The 23,601-nt window shown below is 38.2% G+C and overlaps 1 protein-coding gene across 1 annotated transcript; it reads right to left on the bottom strand.

Moving 5' to 3' along the window:
* Positions 1-16,334: 16,334 nt before the first annotated feature.
* On the bottom strand, positions 16,335-17,399 carry LOC111917617 (non-specific lipid transfer protein GPI-anchored 5). The gene is made up of 3 exons (XM_023913280.2): positions 17,022-17,399; positions 16,756-16,869; positions 16,335-16,624 (listed from the first exon to the last, which is right to left on the bottom strand). The coding sequence occupies exons 1-3, from the start codon at positions 17,338-17,340 to the stop codon at positions 16,506-16,508; spliced, it is 552 nt and encodes a 183-aa protein (XP_023769048.1). The 5' UTR covers positions 17,341-17,399; the 3' UTR covers positions 16,335-16,505.
* Positions 17,400-23,601: the final 6,202 nt, after the last annotated feature.

Raw genomic sequence — 23,601 nt, 5'->3', positions numbered from 1 at the left:
TTTTTTTTAATATTTTAAGATCATTAAATTTGAAAAAATAAAAACTAAATAGACCATATTACCCCTAACTTTTAAATCAGTACATGAACTTCATCTTTCTATATACATGTTGTGAACTTCTCGCATCCTAATGTCAATTGCTAATTTGCTAGTCTGTTTCCTTTTTATTTTTTATTTTTGCTTCTTTCAAAATGAAAAGGGGACTAAACTATAAATTTTATTTTACTGTTGATTTTGTATTTTTGTAAAAGTGAAAAAAATTAAATAGCTATCATCGATTGTGCTTCCAATTGCAGTTTTTGTTATATGTAGTTTGGTGTTGCAACAATGGATATAAAAATTGAGTGTATTATAATATATTTTGTGTATTTCTGGGCGGACGCAAGATTTTATAGTAGGGGTTGCACATGAAAGTTAGAGGTTGCACGGTAATAAAAAAAATAAAAATTTCGAAAAATTTTCCACTACGACCGAAAAAGTTAAGGGTTGCTGGTGCCATCGTGGACCACCCCTAGGTCCACCCCTGATTTCACTGTGACACGAAGCTGTTTGGCAAACTTCAAGTTGGTTGCTGAAGAAGTTTATATGATTTGAAAGCTAAGGGTAATATGGTATATTTAGTTATTGATTTAATTTTAATGATTTTAAAATATTAAAAAAAATAGATTTTGGCAAATATGATATTTTAAAAGAATAAGAAGATAAATGTAATATTTAGATATTAAATTGGGTAAATATGATAACGTTTAATTAGATGTATATATGAGATTCTCCTATTTTTTAACAACGAAAGTCCTTCTAAGGATTCAAAACATTGATGCCAAAATGCACTAATGAAACCAAGTGCCTTTTTAGAACACGAGCTTAATCTTTATTTTTTGTTATTTATAATTTCGATTTATAATAGTTTTCGGGTAAACTAGCTTCTTCTTTTTCTTTCTCCTTTTTTTAGGTTATTTATTATTTATTATTATTATTATTATTGAGTGTGATCGTACAATTGTTATCTATTCAAGTCTAGATGGCTAACTTGATTATTTTCCGTAATCTATATATAATACTTACTTTACGAAGACATTATATATAATTTATAATTATATCTATGTTTAGTATTTCATTAATATAATACTTAATGGAAGGTAAAAAAGACACGGTCACCAAATAGTCTCTTTCACCTAAAGGTGTAGGTGATGTAAATTTTTGGGGATAATAACTTAGGAGGATAATAATGTTTTCTGTTTGTTCATTTTAGGTTTTTAACGTATTTTTTGTGCATATTACACCATTAAGGTTATTATAACCGTTTACAAATAGTCATTTTAACAGAAGAATCAGTAAAATGGATTATTTCTAAACAATTATAACAACCTTAATGGTGTAATACACACAAAAAATACGTTAGGGGCCTAATATGGACAATCGTGATACGTTATTACCCTCCTAAGTCATTATCTCCGTATGAAACTATAAACCCCTATTGTAAATTTTTACTTTTTAAATAAGAAACTTATAAGTTTTGGGGTTAGTAGTTTGGATGCTTTTAACCTCGGCCTTATTTATAAATGGAAGTGGCGTTTTGTTAATAACAAGGGAGCTCTTTGGGTTTAAATTGTCAAATTTTGTCATGGGGAAGATGGTGGTTTTTCGGACTATTCGAGAATAGGAACTGGAGGGGGTGTTTGACAAAAGATTGTAGGATCCATTAATCATCTCCATGAGAATGGTTGTATTCCTTTTAATTCCATGTATAGAGTGGTGGGGGATGGGACTCAAACGAGGTTCTAGAAGGATGTTTGGTGCTTAGATATTTCTCTTAGGGAGCGGTTCGGGAGGCTCTTTGTTTTGGCCTTTAATCAAGTTGCTCGAGTAAGTGAATAATGAGATTCGGGGCCGATGAAATTTTCATTGGTGTCAGGGGATTATAGGAGGGGCTGAATCAACCCAATTTGGTTATCTTGTGGAGATATTAAATCCTATTCGCATAGGGGAAAATGTCGGATAAGTGGTCTTGGGAGCTTGAATCGTCGGGTATCTTTACTGTTAAATCAGCACGAAATTTGGTTAATGATATGACGCTTCCTATGGGTAGTATGCCTACTAGGTGGAACCATTTTGTCCCTATCCATGATGTGGTTACAAAATCCAATCCGACCTTAATTTGTTCTTCTCTTTAGCTCCTTGCTAGAGGTTTTGTTTTGCTAAAGGTTAACTAGATGATATGGTTACAAAATCCAATCCAATCCAAACTTTTCTACTTTTTATTCTTTTTAATTTCAACAACTTTATATGAAATACACATATAAAAATAAATAATAAAAATCTTAAAAATATATATTCAAAATAATAAATACTAAAAATCTTAGGAGGGTAATAACGTTTCCTGTTTGTCCATTTTAGGTCCCTACGTATTTTTTGTGCGTATTACACCATTAAGGTTATTCTAACCGTTTACAAATAATCCTTTTAACAGGAAAAAACCGGTAAAAGAGATTATTTCTAAACGGTTATAGCAACCTTAATGGTGTAATACACACAAAAAATACGTTAGGGACCTAATATGGACAAACATGAATCGTTATTACCCTACTAAGTCATTATCCCAAATTTTTGGCACGAAACTTTTACCATCCCGGCGGGCACCTGTCACATGCACTAGGATGAAAGTGGGTCTAAAATTGGATTGGTTTACCGGACCCAAAAAACCAGGAACAAGAAATAGACGAATTATAAGAATCGAGAACCAAACTGGCAGGTAACTGGTTCTGGTTCTGTTCCGGCTATTAAACCTGGTATAGGGGGTATGGAACCAATTGGAACCAAAAATTGATAATTGGAACCAGATTTATGTATTAGACCCGAAATAACCGAAAACCCAAAAATGGAACCGGAAACCCGAAATTTTAAAGAAAAAAATATATGTTGTGACCCCGAATACTTGTTAATAACAAGAAAGAAGATCATTGCTCGACAAGTTATAAAATCTTCACTCATGGGGTTAGTACATCTCGTGCAAAAGAACGATCTATCAAAAAAATGTTATAGAAAAAAAGATTTGATATATCATTTTTGGAGGGTTGTAAGTAACTCAATACATATCCAAATAAGGTGTTTATGGAGTCTATAACTATTGTTAAACATTGAACTACGATTTTTAAGAAAATCAACCCGAACGAACTTATAACAAAGTAGACATGACAGTTTAAAGCTAACTAAAAGTTCAGCAACAATGATTCCCGAAACCCAAAAGCCATGGCCAAACTATCAAAATCAGTTTCAATCACATCATTATCAACACCAATAATTCCAACCCCAACAAACCTATAACCAATTTTCAGGTTCTCAAGAATACAACCAAATATCCAGTTCTTACTAACTAGAGCCAAATTCACTTTAAATTCCTAACACTTCGCATTTTCATGAGTTTGTAAACGAAAATCTAGCGACTAAACCCAACCATCATCTCAAAATCTAAATGATGAGTTTGAAGAGGAAATCGCAACCAATAATAGAAAACGACACAATCGATGAGAAATTTACGCCACGATTGAAACGATGACCATGAATTGAAATAGAGGAATTAGTGTTAGCCAAAGCATTTATCAACACTTTCGATGGACTATGAAAAAGCCAACCATCAACGATCTGATGCATTTTGGGAGTCGGTGGTGGAGGATATCAAGCTGCGAATATGTTGTAGTGATCTTAATATACACCAACTCAACTCCAAATGGAAGGATTTGCAGACAAAAGTTAACAAGTTCAATTGCATCTACAGCAACAAATGCAACATGCATGTAGCAGCTGATTCCTGGTACGTGGAAATTTGTATAAGTGTTTGCATTCTTAGCCTTGTGCTCGGCGAGTTGTAGGCCCGACTCGCCGAGTAGAGTCGGGACCCGGGACACGTTTTAAGTGGGCGACTCGGCGAGTCCATATTCTGGACTCGGCGAGTCACCGCTGTTGGATGAAACCCTAAGTTTCAGGGGTTTGCACCCTATTTAAACCCTCATTCCGCCCCAATCTTGCCCCCATTCACCCTCATAGCCCTATATCTCGTTCAAGCTTTGTTTCCTTGTGAGTTTGAAGCATTTGGTGTGTCCTCTTGAATTTTTGGAGTGGGAAGAAGAGTAGATCAAGAAGAAGAGGAGGAGGTCGGGCATCTTTGAGCTATCTGAGTGTGTTTCCTAAGGTATAACTCGTTTTCCCCCATGTTTTCATTGTTATTGTCCCTTATAGCTCCATTAAAGTCCTCTTTGAACCATTTCCAAGCTTGTGTATGTTTCAGGGTTTGTAATAAGCTGATTGACCTTTAGATCTAGGCATGGTTGAGCTCCAGGAGCTCAGATCTACTGTCTTTTTGGAACCATATTGCATGAAAGCCCTAGATCTACCCCTTTTGGTGCATTTTGGACCTTAAAACCCTCATGGTTGTCTATTTACACGTAAAGTTGGAAACTTTACGTGTTAATCAAGCCCCAGGATCACGGATCTATGTATGGCATGAGCTGGATTCAAGCAGAATCGACCATATAGTAATTGCATGGTAACGACTCGACGAGTCGTTCATCTGACTCGGCGACTCGGTTCGCGAGTCTCCGAGTTTGTCCCTTTTTCATTGTGTCGAGTGGAGTAGTGAGTCCTGAGTGGACTCGGTGAGTTGGAAGCCGAACCCACCCATGAAGGAACTCGGCGAGTCAAGGCCCTGACTCGGCGAGTTTAAGGCAATCTTCTTAGATTAAGAACAGACTCGACGAGTTGTTCATACAACTCGGCGAGTCACAGCATAAAGTGTTCATCGGATGAAGATGAACTTGGTGAGTTGTTCATACAACTCGGCGAGTAGGATGAAGCTTGGACATCAGTTTAGAAGGAGAACTCGTCGAGTCAACGCCTAACTCGACGAGTAGAGACGGGATACAGGTCAATCGATTGAATAGGGACTCGGCGAGTTGGGTCAACTGAAAGTTGACTCTGACCTTGGCTTATGACTTGGTCAGGGGTAAAATGGTCATTTTACCCCAAGGGACAGTTAGCAGTGATTGATTGAGTGTTTTGTGGGAATTATAGCTGGAGGATTTCCGGAGCAGCAGCAGCAGCAGGCAGTTAATTCCCATACAGATCAGCAGCTACGTTGAGGTGAGTTACCTTCCAGTTGCGGTGGGTCTACGACCACAATGCCGACCCACCAGTAGGAGTTGTATGTAGATGATTGTCTCTGTGATATTCATCTAGGGATTACTACTACCTGTGTTATGTTTATGTGCTAGTGACAGTAGGGGGAGATATTCCCCAAGATATCCGGTCGGTAGGGCCGCAGGGGTAGTCATACCTAGCCATGCTAGATAGATTATGATATTGTGATACATGTTATGTGGTAGTAGTAGAGGGGAGAAATAGTTCCCCAGTATCCGGTCGAGAGGACCGAAGGGGAGGCCAGCACCCAGATATGCTAGGCAGTATCCGGTCGAGAGGACCGAAGGGGAGGCTAGCACCTAGATATGCTAGGCAGTATCCGATCAAGAGGACTGAAAGGGGAGGCCAGCACCCAGGTACGCTAGGCAGTATCCGGTCGAGAGGACCGAAGGGGTAGGTCGGGCACCCAGATATGTCTGACAATATATGTATGCTATGTGATTATATGGTATGTGGTACAGTGGGGGAACTCACTAAGCTTCGTGCTTACGGTTTTCAGTTTTGGTTTCAGGTATCTCTTCAGCTAAGGGAAAGGAGTCGGCGCGGTAGCAGCATGTCACGCACACTCTTGTTTTCTGCACTAGGGATTTTCTGGGATGTACTCTGAAATATACTATGTTATTACCGGTTTTCAAACATGGAGTATTATTATGAAGGCTTTGTAATGATGTTTTTATGAATTAACCTAATTTAAAAATGAAATTTTTTGCCGGTATTTTTGGGATGTTACAAGTTGGTATCAGAACCCTGGTTTGAGGGATTCGGACGCACCTTCGGGGGTGTCTGAACTCAAATCGAGGGATTAAAAGATTTTGAAAAAGAAAATGTTTTCCAAAAGGATAAGTAAAGTGTTTTAAGATGGAACAAAGTGTGTGATGTGCGCGACCGGCCGAGCTCAAGTAAGTATTCCCCAAAGTACCCATACAAGGTTATATTGTGTTTATCAGTTTCAGTAGAACAACATGCTAGAATAGGACTAAGGATCTAAGAGTGATGCCTTATGTGCTTGCTTTATGTGCTCCAGTGTATGAAAATTGCATGCTAGAATTGAGTAGACAGCAGTAGGATAGCCTGTTAGGTTATGCCTGATAGTATGAGTTTAGCTCTGTATGCTAGATCAGTTTCTCTCTATGAGAGCGAATTTGTTTGAGAGTGCTCCCTTAGTTCGAATGCTGCTTGCTTTGTGCCTTGTGGGACTCTGAGTTGTGGGAGTTAGCCATTAGGTGAATACGTCACGTCACATGTGATCAGGTTTGAATAATCTTAGAGTGTTGGAATTGGCCCTATTGCGCATCTCTCGTTTGAGTCTAACCGTTGTAGAGATGAGCCTATTACTCGAAGGATTATCCGAGCCTCACCACATGTGATGGTATTCAGGTAATGGTTAATTGGCACTACTAAGAGGCCTTCAGCAGCTGAGGACCTGGTAGGGTGGAGCCTGAGATTTCCCTAGGGAAAGCCTAGGATGAGTATAGCATTGATCAGCCGTAGTGGAAGGGATCTGGTGGAGTCGAGGCAGTCCTTGAAGAAGGTACGGATAGATGTGGAAGGTAGTATGGGCCCGTACTACTGAAAGCAGAGGATCCGTACCCGAACCAAGGTAGGCCAAGATAAGACCAGGGAACTTGAATTAGTTGTGATCCCTCAAGAGGTATCAGTATCACTAACGATTGTTATTGCAGAATGGTGGTACTACGATCGAGGCTGATAGATGGCGGTTCAGGAGAGGGGTCAGGTTCGGGATCAGGTTCCGAGCCAGTAGATGAGGGACTACGCGAGTTCATCGCGTCAGAGATCACCAGGGGCATCCTTGAGTCGACCCCCATTATCTTCGGGTCGATCAAGGAAGGGATCATCGAGTTGATGGAAGATCGCCTCCGGGCGTTCAGGAGCGACATGGCATCTAGCCAGTCGGGATCTCGCACACTGTCCTTTAAGGACTTTCGGGGCAGTGGTGCGCCGGATTTTCATGGGGCGAAAGACCCCATTGCCGCCAGACGATGGATTGCAGACATCTAGTCTGCACAGATGACTAGCTTCTACCCCGAGGGGTCGAAGGTGAGGTATGCAGCAGGGTGTTTACGAGACCGAGCTCGAGACTGGTGGGAGTCAGTGGGTGACTCGTTGGGAGCCTCAACGATCGAGGCTATGACTTGGTCGGATTTTGTGACCAAATTCAGGGTAGAGTTTGCACCGGCTGTCGAGCTTCAGCAGCTGGCCAGGGAGTTTTTGGACATGAGGCAGACGACGGAGACTGTGGCGGAGATCACCGCCAAGTTCCGGGAGAGGGCGTTGTTGGTGCCCCAATATGCGGGTGATGAGGACATGAGGAGGAACCGCTACCATGACATGCTTCGAGCTGATATTCGGGAGCACGTTAGTTTTTCAGCTTGCCCCACCTTGGACTCTATGATTGCCAGGGCGAGGGAGAGGGAGATAGATTTGGAGCACATCCGGGAACGGAAGGCAGAGGAGGGACAGTCAGGAGGGGCTTCGGGGAAGAAGCCCAAGGGATCAGATTTGGGGCCAAAGGGCCAACAGGGACGGGGCCGCTGCAGGAAATGCGGCAAGTCGCACGAGGGGGTGTGCAGGTTGGGATCATCAGGCTGCTATAAGTGTGGCAAGTCTGGGCACTATAGCAGGGATTGCACTGCTCCGACAGCAGTTATTCAGACGTCTGAGTTTCTGTGTTTCCACTGCAACGAGAGGGGCCACAAGAAGGCCAATTACCCCAAGTTGACAGTTACAGCGCCAATGAAGGCGCCAGCTCCAACGACCCTGCGGATCACAGATGGCCGGCAGGGCAAGGCAGAGGCTCCAGTGGTGAGGAGTCGGGCATTTCAGCTGACCGTCGAGGAGGCACGCGCAACACCCGATGTGGTGACGGGTATGATTCTTTCCCTCTCATTTATTTATATGATGTTATGATATTGATATGTGCTCGGTATATGTATATATGTGTTAGGATCGTTCCATGTGAACGGTATCCCAGTTCAGGTGTTGTTCGACTCGGGTACTACCCGATCATTTGTTTCCCTTGCGCTTAGCAAGAAGTTTCCTGAGTCTTCAGGCATGTTGGATTGCCCTTTGGAGGTGGAGATTGCCGATGATCGATCGGTGCGGGCGTCATCAGTATTCAGAGATTGTGTTCTAAGGTTATTCGAGGAGCGCTATTTGGTGGATCTGGTTCCCATTCCGTTGCGAGGGAACAAGGTGATTATAGGCATGGATTGGTTGAGCCCTAATGGGGCGGTGATAGATTGCGCACAACAGCTAGTGCGAGTCAGGACCCCAGGTGGGGGAGAGTTAGTGATTCATGGCGAGAGGCCGCAGTGTGGACCTGCAGTATGTTCAGCAGCGAGGCTAGACGCTACCTTCAGCAGGGATGCGCAGGATATGTCGCATACGTGATGGATACCCGGGAGGCGGGTAAGGCGATAGTGAGCGAGGTTCCGGTGGTGCGAGATTTTGCAGATGTCTTCCCAGAGGAGCTTCCTGGGATACCTCCGGAGCGATAGGTGGAGTTCAGGATTGACCTCATTCCTGGTGCGGCTCCGATAGCCAAGGCACCGTATCGGTTGGCTCCTCCTGAGATGCAGGAGTTGTCTATGCAGCTGCAGGAGCTGCTAGACAAGGGATTCATTAGACCAAGTAGTTCACCCTGGGGAGCCTCGATTCTGTTTGTGAAGAAGAAGGACGGGTCGCATCGGATGTGTATAGATTATCGGGAGCTGAACAAGGTAACGGTAAAGAACCGTCACCCACTCCCAAGGATTGATGATCTCTTTGATCAGTTGCAGGGAGTATCTTGGTTCTCCAAGATCGATTTGCGTTCAGGCTATCATCAGATGAGGGTTAGAGAGGAGGACATACAGAAGACCGCGTTTCGGACGCTTTATGGCCATTATGAGTTCGTGGTGATGCCGTTTGGGCTCACCAATGCTCCTGCCGCGTTCATGGACCTCATGAACCGCGTGTGCAGGCCGATGCTGGATCGGTCTGTGATAGTTTTCATTAACGACATCTTGGTTTATTCCAAGACACAGGAGGAGCACGAGGAGCATCTGAGAGAGGTTTTGGAGACCCTGAGGAGGGAGAGCTTGTACGCCAAGTTCTCCAAATGTGAGTTTTAGTTGCGCGAGGTGTAGTTCCTTGGACACCTCGTCAACTAGAATGGGATTTCAGTAGACCCGGCCAAGGTGGAGGCCGTGATGAGGTGGGAGGTTCCAAAGTCTCCATCCGAGATTCGGAGTTTCCTAGGATTGGCAGGATACTATTGGAGATTCATTCGGGATTTCTCCAAGATAGCCGTACCCCTGACACGATTGACTAGGAAAGCCGTGGTCTTTCGATGGGGGCCTGAGCAGTAGGCAGCGTTTGAGACTCTGAGGCAGAGATTGTGCGAGGCGCCAATCTTAGCCCTGCCCGAGGGCGTGGAGGATTTTGTGGTATATTGTGATGCGTCGATCTCAAGCCTAGGTGCAGTATTGATGCAGAGGGGGCATGTCATTGTTTATGCCTCGAGACAGCTGAAGCCTCACAAGGCGAACAACCCGACGCATGATTTGGAATTGGGGGCGGTGGTTTTCGCTCTCAAGATTTGGCGGCATTACCTCTACGGGGTTCGGTGTACCATTCACACGGACCACAAGAGCTTGAGGTACCTCATGGATCAACCGAATCTGAACATGAGGCAGCGTCGGTGGTTGGACGTGGTGAAGGATTATGATTGTGAGATCCTTTACCACCCAGGAAAGGCCAATGTGGTAGCCGATGCGCTTAGCCGCAATGCGGCGCCGATCAGGGATATTTGCATGAGGATGACTGTGGTGACTCTCCTGTTGGAGCAGATTCGGGAGGCTCAACAGGAGGCTATGAAGGAGGAGCATTGGAAGAGTGAGCGAATAGTGGGTCAAGTCACCTCCTTCGATTATGATAGCCGGGGGTTATTGACACTACACCGTAGGGTGTGGGTGCCGTATCATGGAGGCGTGCGCCAGATCGTGATGGAGGAGGCGCACAAATCCCGATTCTCTATTCATCTAGGGGCGACGAAGATGTATCGGGATCTTCGCCTAGATTATTGGTGGCCCTGCATGAAGTGGGATGTGGCGTGGTATGTCAAGCGGTGCTTGACCTGCAGGAAGGTCAAGGCCGAACATTAGAGACCGCATGGTTAGATGCAGCCGTTGGATATTCCGCTCTGGAAATGGGAAGATATCACGATGGATTTTATCACGAAGCTTCCCAGGACTGCGCGTGGAGTAGATTCGATTTGGGTCATCGTGGATCGATTGACCAAGAACGCCCACTTTATTCCGATCCAGGAGAGCATCTCGGCCGAAAAGTTGGCTGATATCTACATCAGGGTGATAGTAGCGCGACACGGGGTGCCAGTGTTGGTGATATTAGATCGAGATGTGCGGTTCACTTCCAGGTTTTGGAATAGGTTTCATGAGGAGTTGGGCACTCGTTTGCATTTTAGCACCGCTTTCCACCCGCAGACGGATGGTCAGAGCGAGCGGACCATCCAGATTTTGGAGGATATGTTGCGGGCATGCGTGCTAGATTTCGGTGGTAGCTGGGATACCTATCTTCCCTTGGCTGAGTTCTCATACAACAACAGCAACCACACGAGTATTGACCGTCCTCTATTCGAGTTGTTGTACGGTCGGAGGTGCAGGACCCCGATATGTTGGGGTGAAGTTGGCCAGAGAGTCATGGGGAGCACTGAGGTGGTGCTCAAGACAACCGAGAGGATCCAGTAGGTTCGGAGCAGGCTTCAGACTGCTCAGAGTCGGCAGAAAAGTTACGCCGACAAGCGTCGATCCAACTTGGAGTTTCAGGTCGGGGATATGGTTCTCCTGAAGGTGTCGCCTTGGAAAGGCATCATTCGATTCAGGAAGCGGGGCAAGTTGGGTCCGAGATTCATTGGACTGTTCAGGGTTGTAGCCCGGATGGGCAAGGTAGCATATAGGCTGGATCTGCCAGTCGAGCTCAGCCAGATCCACAGCACCTTCCATGTCTCTCAGCTGCGGAAGTGTCTCGTGGATGATTCAGCGGTGGTGCCATTACAGGATATTCAGGTTGATGACAGCCTAAATTACATTGAGCGCCCAGTCGCGATCCTCGAACGGAAGTCGAAGGATCTGAGAAACAAAAAGGTGGAATTAGTGAAGGTGCAATGGCAGCACCGAAAGGGTTTAGAGTGGACTTGGGAGCTGGTGGAAGAAATGATGGAGCATTACCCCGAGCTGTTTCGGGATCGAGCAGCAGACTTCGAGGACGAAGTCTAAAATAAGTGGGGGAGATTTGTAGCACCTGATTCCTGGTACGTGGAAATTTGTATAAGTGTTTGCATTCTTAGCCTTGTGCTCGACGAGTTGTAGGCCTGAATCGCCGAGTAGAGTCGGGACCCGGGACACGTTTTAAGTTGGCGACTCGGCGAGTCACCGCTGTTGGATGAAACCCTAAGTTTCAGGAGTTTGCACCCTATTTAAACCCTCATTCTGCCCCAATCTCGCCCCCATTCACCCTCAGAGCCCTATATCTCGTTCAAGCTTTGTTTCCTTGTGAGTTTGAAGCTTTTGGTGTGTCCTCTTGAAGTTTTGGAGTGGGAAGAAGAGTAGATCAAGAAGAAGAGGAGGAGGTCGAGCATCTTTGAGCTATCTCAGTGTGTTTCCTAAGGTATAACTACTTTTCCCCCTTGTTTTCATGGTTATTGTCCCTTATAGCTCCATTAAAGTCCTCTTTGAACCATTTCCAAGCTTGTGTATGTTTGAGGGTTTGTAATAAGCTGATTGACCTTTAGATCTAGGCATGGTTGAGCTCCAGGAGCTCAAATCTACTGTGTTTTTGGAACCATATTGCATGAAAGCCCTAGATCTACCCCTTTTGGTGCATTTTGGACCTTAAAACCCTCATGGTTGTCTATTTACACGTAAAGTTGGAAACTTTACGTGTTAATCAAGCCCCAGGATCATGGATCTATGTATGGCATGAACTGGATTTAAGCAGAATCGACCATATAGTAATTGCATGGTAACGACTCGGCGAGTCGTTCATCTGACTCGGCGAGTCGGTTCGCGAGTCTCCGAGTTTGTCCCCTTTGCGTTGTATCGAGTGGAGTAGTGAGTCCTGAGTGGATTCGGTGAGTTGGAAGCCGAACCCACCCATGAAGGAACTCGGCGAGTCAATGCCCTGACTCAGCGAGTTCAAGGCAATCTTCTTAGATCAAGAACAGACTCGACGAGTTGTTCATACAACTCGGCGAGTCACAGCATAAAGTGTTCATCGGATGAAGATGAACTCGGTGAGTTGTTCATACAACTCAGCGAGTAGGATGAAGCTTGGACATCAGTTTAGAAGGAGAACTCGTCGAGTCAACGCCTAACTCGACGAGTAGAGACGGGATACAGGTCAATCGATTGAATAGGGACTCGGCGAGTTGGAGAACCAACTCGGCGAGTCGGGTCAACTGAAAGTTGACTCTGACCTTGGCTTATGACTTGGTCAGGGGTAAAATGGTCATTTTACCCCAAGGGACAGTTAGCAGTGATTGATTGAGTGTTTTGTGGGAATTATAGCCGGAGGATTTCCGGAGCAGCAGCAGCAGCAGACAGTTAATTCCCATATAGATCAGCAACTACGTCGAGGTGAGTTACCTTCCAGTTGCGGTGGGTCTACGGCCACAATGCCGACCCACCAGTAGGAGTTGTATGTAGATGATTGTCTCTGTGATATTCATCTAGGGATTACTACTACCTGTGTTATGTTTATGTGCTAGTGACAGTAGGGGGAGATATTCCCCAAGATATCCGGTCGGTAGGGCCGCAGGGGTAGTCATACCCAGCCATGCTAGATAGATTATGATATTGTGATACATGTTATGTGGTAGTAGTAGAGGGGAGAAATAGTTCCCCAGTATCCGGTCGAGAGGACTGAAGGGGAGGCCAACACCCAGATATGCTAGGCAGTATCCGGTCGAGAGGACCAAAAGGGGAGGCCAGCACCCATGTAGCTAGGCAGTATCCGGTCGAGAGGACCGAAAGGGTAGGTCGGGCACCCAGATATGTCTGACAATATATGTATGCTATGTGATTATATGGTATGTGGTACAGTGGGGGAACTCACTAAGCTTCGTGCTTACGGTTTTTACTTTTGGTTTCAGGTATCTCTTCAGCTAAGGGAAAGGAGCCGACGCGGTAGCAGCATGTCACGGACACTCTTGTTTTCCACACTAGGGATTTTCTGGGATGTACTCTGAAATATACTATGTTATTACCGGTTTTCAAACATGGAGTATTATTATGAAGACTTTGTAATGTTGTTTTTACGAATTAACCTAATTTAAAAAGGAAATTTTTTGCCGATATTTTTGGGATGTTACAATGCATGCAAGCGGGAGGTCAAACGTTGATTTGTTATAGACGACACATAGTGAGTACCATAAACTCTTTGCCAAAGCTTTTCTACATGTTGCTACATGGGATATTCTGAAACTCCATGTTAAATTGCTTATTATTGGCAAGCACTAATAGACACATCCTTACAACCGGTTAATATCAGAAACCTCATGGATGAAGTCGATCAGGTGACATTCTGACAAAAATAACCAAAAAAGTAGAGGAGACGACAAAGCGATATCAAAGAGATAAACTACACATTTTAGAAGAGGAGTCGGAAAAGAAAGTCGCAGTCTTGGAGGAAGAGTTATGAATGATGAAAGAGAAACGTTTTGATAAATATTTACAGTTTTTCTTGAAGCCACATGACATTTAACTTGAGTGCAACGAAATCCTCACTCACAATTAGGGGCAAACTCATATATAAGAGGCTTAAAAATATTTTACAGGTTTTAATTATCGTATTTAAGATTTTAATTTTCGCATTTAGGATTTTAACTTTCATATTTAGGATTTTAATTCTCGTACTATGGATTTTAATTTTTTTTTTTTTTACATTTGTATGTTTTTTAATGATTTTTTTTAGAATTAGTTTTATTTATTTATTTTATAGTTTATTAGATGTTTTTAAATATATTTTAATAAAAATTGAGAAAGTTAGGAAAGTCCAGAAAAACCAGTTATTTATATAATGAGTTGGGAATGATAGAAAAAAAATAAGAGTGACAGAAAAATTGATTTGACATTTATGTAGCAAAAGGGTTGAAAGAAAATATATTCTCTACTTGACGGTTTGTATAAATTTAAACAAAAATTCCAATCACCTAAAATATTGAAGTCACACAAGCAAACTAAAAACAATTTATGCAAGCTCCAAATAAAAATTGAATATATCTATTTATATCTATATATGTCATGTGAATAAGATATGTTGGATTGCTAGAACTTGTTAGAAAAATTCAAATTAAAATAAAAGACTTTGTTTAAGAGTAGGGATTTAAAGTTTTTATTTCAAACAAAAAAAGTTAATTTCAAAACCATTCCAAGTAGTTTTGGAGAACTTTTAGCTTTTTAATTTTTATGCCTTATGTCATTTTATATTTTTCAAAAACTTACAACTATTTTTTTAAATATTTCTAAAAAGTTAATTCTAAAACCATTTCAAGTAGTTTTAGAGAACTTTTAGCTTTTAAATTTTTATGCCTTATGTAATTTTATATTTTTCAAAACTTACAACTATTTTTTTTTAAAATATTTCTAAAAAGTTAATTCCAAAACCACTTCAAGTAGTTTTAGAGAACTTTTAGCTTTTAATTTTTATGCTTTACCTCATTTTATATTTTTCAAAAACTTATAATTATTATCTTTTAAAAATATTTGTATACAAATAAAAACTAAAACTTTGTTTTTAGCTAGTAGTATATTTTCCTAAAGACTCTTTTACTTGTGGGTCCATTACGAACACATTCAAAGAATCAATATTTTATTAAAGGAGGTTAGGGAAAAATATTTTAATAGTGCAATGCGATTTTTTAGGAATATGGAAATGGAAGCCCCTCCAACCAATCGTATGCCCAACATATGGACTCTAAATCATAATGATCTTTGAGCAATGTGATGATGTTAAGCTTGAACTTTAAATTTCACTTACATGGGTTCTCACTTTGTTACCCATAAGTCCAAATATAAAGAAACTAAAATGTAAAAAAAAAAATAACATACCATCACAACGGCTAACCGGAGGTGTATGGACATCACAAGCTTTAGGTAGTCCCAAAGCGAGAGTTTCATTAATATTTAAACTTGCGGATGAGTGACCACCACTGACCAATACACAAAGACACCGTGGCTCTGACCTGACCACATTGGCTAGTTGCGAGCAACAAGGATGTGATGGGCTCGATGAGTTCCCACTCACATAGTTGAGGCATGGGCTCAAGCTCACTATTGCACTTCTGCACTTCGATGACTCAACCGTGGCTCCATCACATAGCACCACCATGAACATAACCATAATCACAACAAGACCAACTACATTAGCTCTATTTGAAGCCATTTTTGGAGATTTCAGGATGTTAGTGTGGTGGAATGTTTTATCTCTTTATATTTTGATGGAATGTCAAAATGATGATGAATTTATAGGCATTTTGGTGGCCTAATTTCTCCTAATGGGGGAGTTTGTTTTTAGATGTCTTTTATGGAATATGACAACCTTTTTTTTTGTTTTACTGTTACGTTTTAAACCTTGTTTTCATTTTCCTTTAAAACTATATATATATTTTTACCTTACGAAAAGCTATTATATTTTTTACTCCATGAAAAGACCGCAAGATCTTTTGCTTGAACCATAATATTGATAAAAAAAAAAATCCAAAGTAACTGGTCCATTTTCATTCAAATTAATCATTTTGATGTTAAATTAATTAGCAGATTCATACATACGTACATGTGGTATCGGGTGGTATTGTATAACGTTATAAACCATTTATGTATTGCTACAACAAACCCCGGTTTATGTGGTTCATGTAATGAACACTAGTTTTTTGGTTTGTTTTCCAAGTATAAGATTATAAAAATGATTATGTTAAATTAATAGTTATTTTCGTTTGTTTAATTTTAAAAAACCGTGTACTTAGGGTAATTTAGTAAAAGCAGAATATAACCATCATCCTTAAGTGTGACAATAGAAAAGTACTTATTATTTTATGGAATCATCTCTTACTGTAACCGACCAAGTTTATAAAATGTCTTTTTTTGATTCATTAAAGAAAACAAATACTACAATCACACAATCTCTTCTCATAAAAATAACAAATTGCTCGCTACTAATACACACAATCACCTACCAAGATAAAGAAGAAATAAAACTTCTTTAGCACTTGGAAGAACAAAGAATGTAAAATTAATTTAGAAACGTGAAGCTGAAGAAGCCCATGTCACCACAAACAGAACAAACACCAAGAGATGAACTGGTGTTCGTGATTCACTTCCATTTGGTGTCAATCCATCTGTCTTTGACCCTGATCCTACATCCATCAATTCATTTGCTAATTAGCATAGAGAGATAAACTTTAATCACAAATGATCAGTTAATTTAGATGATACTTTATTAATAGTCGGTCAAAAAAATATTGATAAAGGGTAAAAAAGTAAATACCCGATGGAGAATCCGACTCGGTCGGGCTTTCTGGCAATATATCTGGTTCGTTTGTAGATCCTTCAGGGGAAGCAGCCGGGCTAGGTGTAGAAGTTGTACCCGGCCCGTTTGCGGCTAAATAAACAAAATAAACCAAATCAAAATTTGTTAGAATTTTGAAAAGCCCAATAAAAAATATACCAAAAAAATAAATAAACAAAAACATGCATGGACATTTCATTTTGAAGTGTTAAATTTCCAAACAATCAAAATTACAAAAGTATTACCGTTACACTGGCTGACTGGGGGAGTCTGGACATTACAAGCACCAGGAAGCGTTAGAGCCAGTGTTCGGTTGATACTGATACCGAGTGTGATCCCGTTCCCATTTAGCACTGCGCAAAGGCATTGCGGTTGAGCTTGAACGAGGTTTCCGAGTTGGGAGCAACAGGAAGACGATGGGGTGGATGTATTTCCAGTAATGAAGTTAAGACATGGTGACATACCCATGAGGGCATTGGTGCACCCTGATTGAGCCATGGTTCCACGGCAGATTGAGACAATAAGGACCATGGCTAGAGTCACACTAACCACTTTACAAGCCATTTTGTTTTACTTTCTTTTTCTTGATTCCTGATAAAGAGAAAGTATTTGTTGGGATTTCTTGGTGCAGAAAAAGTTAGAAATCTTTAGGATTATAAATAGTGTGACATATATGAAAAAGGACAAGCTTTAATTTATTGGTATATATAGTTGACCAACTATGGAAATAATTATTCTTTTAAATTAGATACTATATCTAAATAGTAAATTAAATTGGGTTTTATTTTATACATAAAATGTTAAACAATTTCCTTTTTAATTAGATACTACTAAAATCGTTTTATTAAAAACGTGAGTTGAGTTAAAAGTCATATTTAATTTACGCTCAAGTGTTCATTGTTTTATTCAATAAAATTAGACTAATTATTTTTAATAGTAATTGACGCAATTGTGTCGTACATAATAACTTTTATAAAAAAAATGGGGAGAAAAAGAGATCAATCTAGCATGTATTGTCCTGTTATAAAGTTTTATTCGGTTTAATAAACAACCATCTCGATCAATTTTCCATACGTGTAGATCAATCTTTAAATGTATTTCTTAATCCTTTAAACGTTTTTTTTAAAAAAAGTTGTTTCTCAACTAAAAAATGACACAATTCGTTATTTTACTTATGGTACTTTGACAAGCAATATGGTCGAAGTTTAACCTAATCTAACTCCAATTCGTTAGCTTAGGTTGGTCACAAACCAACCAATATTCACCTAGCAAAGCCAAAGTAGTTGAAACCCTTATAAATAATCACCAAAAACGGACAACCAAAAAAATTCTTAATATATATTTGGTAACCTAACCTAAAAATTTCCAAAAACACCCTTCATAATCATTGTCATTCTCATGGACAATTGCTAAACGGGCTGTGCACCTCTACACAAAAAGGCAAAAAAAAAACCCACCTTTTCAGTTATAAAAAACAATTGCTTATGTGGTTAAACCGGCTCGACAATTTGTGAATTAACGGGCCCTTTTCCAACAAATGATGAAATTCATATTAAAAAAAATGAGACTTAAAAGTGTTTTTGTTTCTGGTGGGGAAGTACGAACCTAAATCTAGGGTTTCTTCATGTTCTTCGATGAACCTTCAAACTAATGTTTAAACATTTATGTTCATGTTTGCTTCCAAGTTGAAGGGGATGGTTGTGGTTGTGGCGGTGATGGTGATGGTGATGGTGGTGGTTGTCATAGATGGAGATGGTGGTAGTGGTTTATTAGCTTTGGTCCATGAGGTTTATTAGTTTCATATTTTCCACCAATAAATTAATTTTAGAGAAAATATACTTTTTCAAATTCCATGTGGATACCACGTCAACGCCATGTGTACGAAGATGGTCAGCCTACGTGACATGCCACACACATGCCACACAGGACGGTAAAATGTTGAACCTTTATAGTGTCTCAATGGCAAAATGGTGAAAAGTTTGAAGCTTAAGAACTTTATTAGCACGATTAAAACTTCAGAGGCCAAATGGTGACAATTTTGAGACTTTGACGCTAATTTTGAGACTTTCATCGTCAAAAAGTCAAAATTACTTTTTTCCCTTTTAAAAGTTCATTTCTCAATTTTGTTTACTTCTTTTATAAATTATTTTCACAAGCCAAAATGTATTTTTATTTATTAGTTGTGTATCCGTGCAATACATTGATGGATAAATTGTCATTGTAAACTAAAAGTTAAATGAATGCATTGGATCCGGTTGAAAATATTTACACTATTAGTGGTAATTGGATCCAACCAATTACAATCAACCAATATATAGTATAAAACAGAAAACTACGAACACATACACTTCCAATTTAACAGTTGAGCAAGAATACATACTTCAAACTTCAAATTTCGTAGTTAAACCAAATACGATATACGTTTTGGTAGTGGTGAAATGTCCAAGATGTTGATGTTAAGTTGGAAAAGTGAAAAACTTTCCACGTAAAATTGAAATACATAATATTACATTGGCATTGGCTTTGACTATTCAGATGATATAACTTACCTTTTATTTTATTTTATTTTATTTTATTTTTATTTTTTAATCCTAACTCTAGTGATATTACATTTGATTTGTAAATAAAAATAAAAATAAAAAATTTTTGATAAAAAAAAAATAAAAAAAAGTAACATGGAGGTGTAATTTGTAAAATTTCAATTAGATATTATTTTGTAATTGTAACGTCCTCGTTTTAGGGCTAGAAATTTTAGGTTTTTTTGATAAAATTAAATATTTTCTTTAATTTAAAATAAATAAATTGAAATGACACAAATAAATAAATGAAAGTAAATGGTTTTGATTAACAACCATAATAAACCTTATTGCTAATTATATTAAATAAGAAGCCCCCTTAGGAACAACGATCTGTTCCTATCAAACCAAAATGCAAATAATTTGCGAAAACGCGAAAACAAGGAAAATCTATGAGATTGTGTCACCTCAACTTTATATTTTGGATAAGAATTCATCCAAACTTTGAACTACATGATAGTAATCGATGATACATAACAAACTGTTTCATATTAGCAAATAATGTTTTTTTTAACATTTTTATTATGAAAACTTGAATTTAAAAGTGGTTAAGGATGTGAAAAAAAAACAATTATTAAAACCACTTTTAAATCTATATTACCATAACACCCACCAATATAAGCTTATTATCTTTAACATATTGCTAATAAATTTAATTTCTAAAGTATATGTGTTTGATTTTTATAAGATAAAATATGTTTTCACGTTTTCGCAAAATATTTATGTTTTCGCATGAACCTACTTATATATATATATATATATATATATATATATATATATATATATATATATATATATATATATATATATATATATATATATATATATATATATATATAGCAACATAGAGGAATAGGTTAACAATATGTTGTGATCAGAAGGGAGGAGACAACAGAGGTGATGCATATATTACGAAGAGAAGAAAGTAAATTAATCACCATGCTTGCCTTACCAGCTTCTTCTATCTTCCACTTTCTTGAAATTGTATAAATTATCAATCTGTTTATATGTGATTTGATGCTTGGTCTCGTCCAAAATTTAATTTTGGTTTTTTTATATACATAATCAGTTGAAAACGAAACGCAATCCTTTATTTAAACCTTAGAAAAGAATCTTTGGTCGTCACTGGTGTTTAGTTCCATCAAATTCTCATTCAAAAATCGGAAAATTTCTTAGCCCTATTGATGTTGCTGTACAAATATGTCGAAATAGAAGAGAGATCGAGTAGGTAAATCATACTGACTTTGCTACAACGTCTTTTAGTTTTAGTGTTTATTCTGAACCAACTTCATCTCAATTTCTTTTGTTTTTTGGTTATTTTAACGAATTTATATCATCTTGTAGTTTGAACAGGAGGAGGATTGACATTAATTTCTTGGATTAACATCGTTGGGGGATATTAAATAGCCAAATGGTTTTTCGGTCTTTTATACCTTCAGTAATAATGGTTGGGTTGTGTAGGTTAATTTATTAGATTCTGATACAAATATCTTTCTGGTTGGATGAAATGTGCATCGTTAAATTACCATGGTTAATGTGTATATGTGTTTATGCGACTGTCACATGGTTATATGATTGATTCTTTATAACTATGGTTCCATTTTTAACAAATTGAAGCTTCTTTTTTTTTTTGGATAAAAAGACAGAAGAAGAGCGAGACCAATTCCATGAACGCATACAGTAAATTCGCCAAAAATCAAGTTCTAGTGCAAGAACTTGATTGAAGATAGTTGTATCCTCTATTCAGACGTCCAGATACTATTGCACTAATAGGGACGAATTTATGTTTTAGGACATTGCTTTGCAAGCCTCTATCTTGTTTTTAATCTGTAATTTTCATCTGTAAATTTCATGTTTATGTTTATTGATAGTGTTTCAATTTGATTTCTATAATATATATATATATATATATATATATATATATATATATATATATATATATATATATTCATATTTATACTGTTGGTTTACACAAGTTATAGCAATCTAAAACAGAAATTTCGTATTTATATTTCGAATTTACAAAAATTTACTTTCGAAATGGATCAAACTCTGTTGAAAAATCATGTTGAGAAACCCAAAAAATTCAAGGGGGCAGATTTTAAACGTTGGCAACAAAAGATGTTGTTCAATTTGATAATATTGCATGTGGATAAAGTGTTGATTGAAGATCCTCCAACCAATCCACTAGCGGGCATTGGAACACATGTTTCTGAATGCTCTTGATGACTCCCTCTATGATATTTACTCTACTTTCATATCTAGTAGAGCAATATAGGAATCATTGGAGATGAAATACAAAACCGGATATGCTTGTTCCAAGAAGTTTGTTGTTGGAAACTTTTTACACTACAAAATGTTTGATGCGAAATCTGTTGTGAAACAAGTAGAGGAAATTCAAATCCTTGCCCACGAACTTGATGTTGAAGGTATGGGTTTACACTCTAATTTCCTGGTTGGTTCTATAATTGAAAAATTACCACCTTCATGGAAATATTTCAAACTTTATTTGAAACATCTAACTGAGGAAATGAGTTTTGAGCAATTGGTTCTTAAACTTCGTGTTGAAAAAGATCACTAGAAAAATGAAAAGGATGATGCAGTTTCTTTGGAGGCTAGTGCTAACTTTGTTGCAGGAAATACTTCTAACAACTAGGCGAATGTCCGCGCGTTGCGCAGAAACACCTATATAGTTGAAATCTTTACAAATATATGTTTTCTTAAATATAACAATAACGTTGTTTTTAAATTTGATATAATAATTCGTATATGAATTTGATATAATATATTGATTATTTTGAATTATATTATAATATGTAAATCTATTAAAACTACATAATTTCTATCGTTTGAATAATCTCTACCCGCGGGCTACTCATAGATGAAAATAAAAATAATTTATGGTTTAATATTATTTGTTATTGTTAATTAATTTTTTAAAATTTATTTGTTTAATGTTTTAATTTCTATCATTGTAATTATTTAAAACATCAAAAATTGTTTTTTGTTTTTAAAGGTAACAATATAATCGTTTATATAAAGTTAGTTTTAACTATTGTTACTGTAAGTTATTTTAAGCTATTTATTTGAAAATTTAAATGATTATAAAAATATCTTTAGGAAATATTTTAGTTAAATTGATATTACAATTTAGTTTTTGTATTTAGCACTACAATTTATCACTTTTAACTATTCACAAAATATTATTTGGGTTTTTTAAGTGAAACTGAAATTTGTATTAAAATTGATCATGTAATGTTATATTTAAATTAACAATTTAAGTATTTTATTCAAACTGTTCAAAAGTTGTAACTTTAAACTGATAATGGTTTACATATAACAACATATTAAATCTAATAAATTAAGTATAATATGTTAAAAATTAAAGATATATAACTTTATAAGTAGAAGAAAAGATATTATTTTAATATTAAAATTTATTTTATTTATGATTACACTTTAGGTTTCATATTTAATTATTTATTTAACTTTATTAACCAAATTATAATCATTATTAGAAAGACACTATAATTTGTCACTTTTAACTATTTACAAAATATTCTTTGCGTTGTTTAAGTTGAACTAAAATTTATATTTAAGTTGACCATGTAATGTTATATTTAAATTAACAATTTAAGTATTTTATACAAACTAGGGATGAAAGTGGGTCCAAACCCGGACCGGATGGACCCGGACCCGAAAACTCGGACCCGTTTAACGATATTTTTTAGAACCGGAAACCGGACCAGTATATAGGAACCGGGTCCGGTTCGGTTTCGGGTAAAGTGGGTCTAGAACCGAAAAACCCGGAAATAGGAAAGTGGGTAAGGTAGAACCGGGTCAAATGAGTTTAGAACTGGAAAACCCGGATTTTTTTTGTTACCTCAATCACATAATCTTTCAACCGTTATAAAAAAAATTAACAAACAAAAAATTACATTTAGGTTATTAGGTTATTAGGTTATTGACGACATTGATTTATTTAAAAAAAATAACTAGGTATAACAAAGTTGGTTTAAAGAAATTACATTTAGGCACTACAATAGTCCAATATGAACTAATATCACAGTGACTATTGAAAATATGAAAGTAAGTTGTATACATTTTACGAATTTAGTCCCTCAACTTTTGAGTTTATATGGTTCTTTTGTGAGTTTTAGGGTGTGAGATGCAAACGAGTGGCAAGGAGCATTTCTTCTGTTGGACTTTATGTTCCAGGAGGCACTGCAGTTTTACCCTCAACAACTCT

The sequence above is a fragment of the Lactuca sativa genome, chromosome 5 (genome assembly GCF_002870075.4).
Source record: "Lactuca sativa cultivar Salinas chromosome 5, Lsat_Salinas_v11, whole genome shotgun sequence".
Lineage (NCBI taxonomy): Eukaryota > Viridiplantae > Streptophyta > Magnoliopsida > Asterales > Asteraceae > Lactuca > Lactuca sativa.
The sequence above is the reverse complement of the archived record's forward strand: the minus strand, read 5'-3'. Positions and strand labels throughout refer to the sequence as shown.

Excerpts from the sequence above, each read along its gene's own strand:
- LOC111917617 (XM_023913280.2), bottom strand. The coding sequence starts at position 17,340 with ATGGCTTGTAAAGTGGTTAGTGTGACTCTAGCCATGGTCCTTATTGTC. Across the intron at positions 16,870-17,021 it reads CCCAGTCAGCCAGTGTAACG|CCGCAAACGGGCCGGGTACA; the intron begins GTAATACTTTTG and ends TTGTTTATTTAG. Across the intron at positions 16,625-16,755 it reads CGAGTCGGATTCTCCATCGG|GATCAGGGTCAAAGACAGAT; the intron begins GTATTTACTTTT and ends TGATGGATGTAG.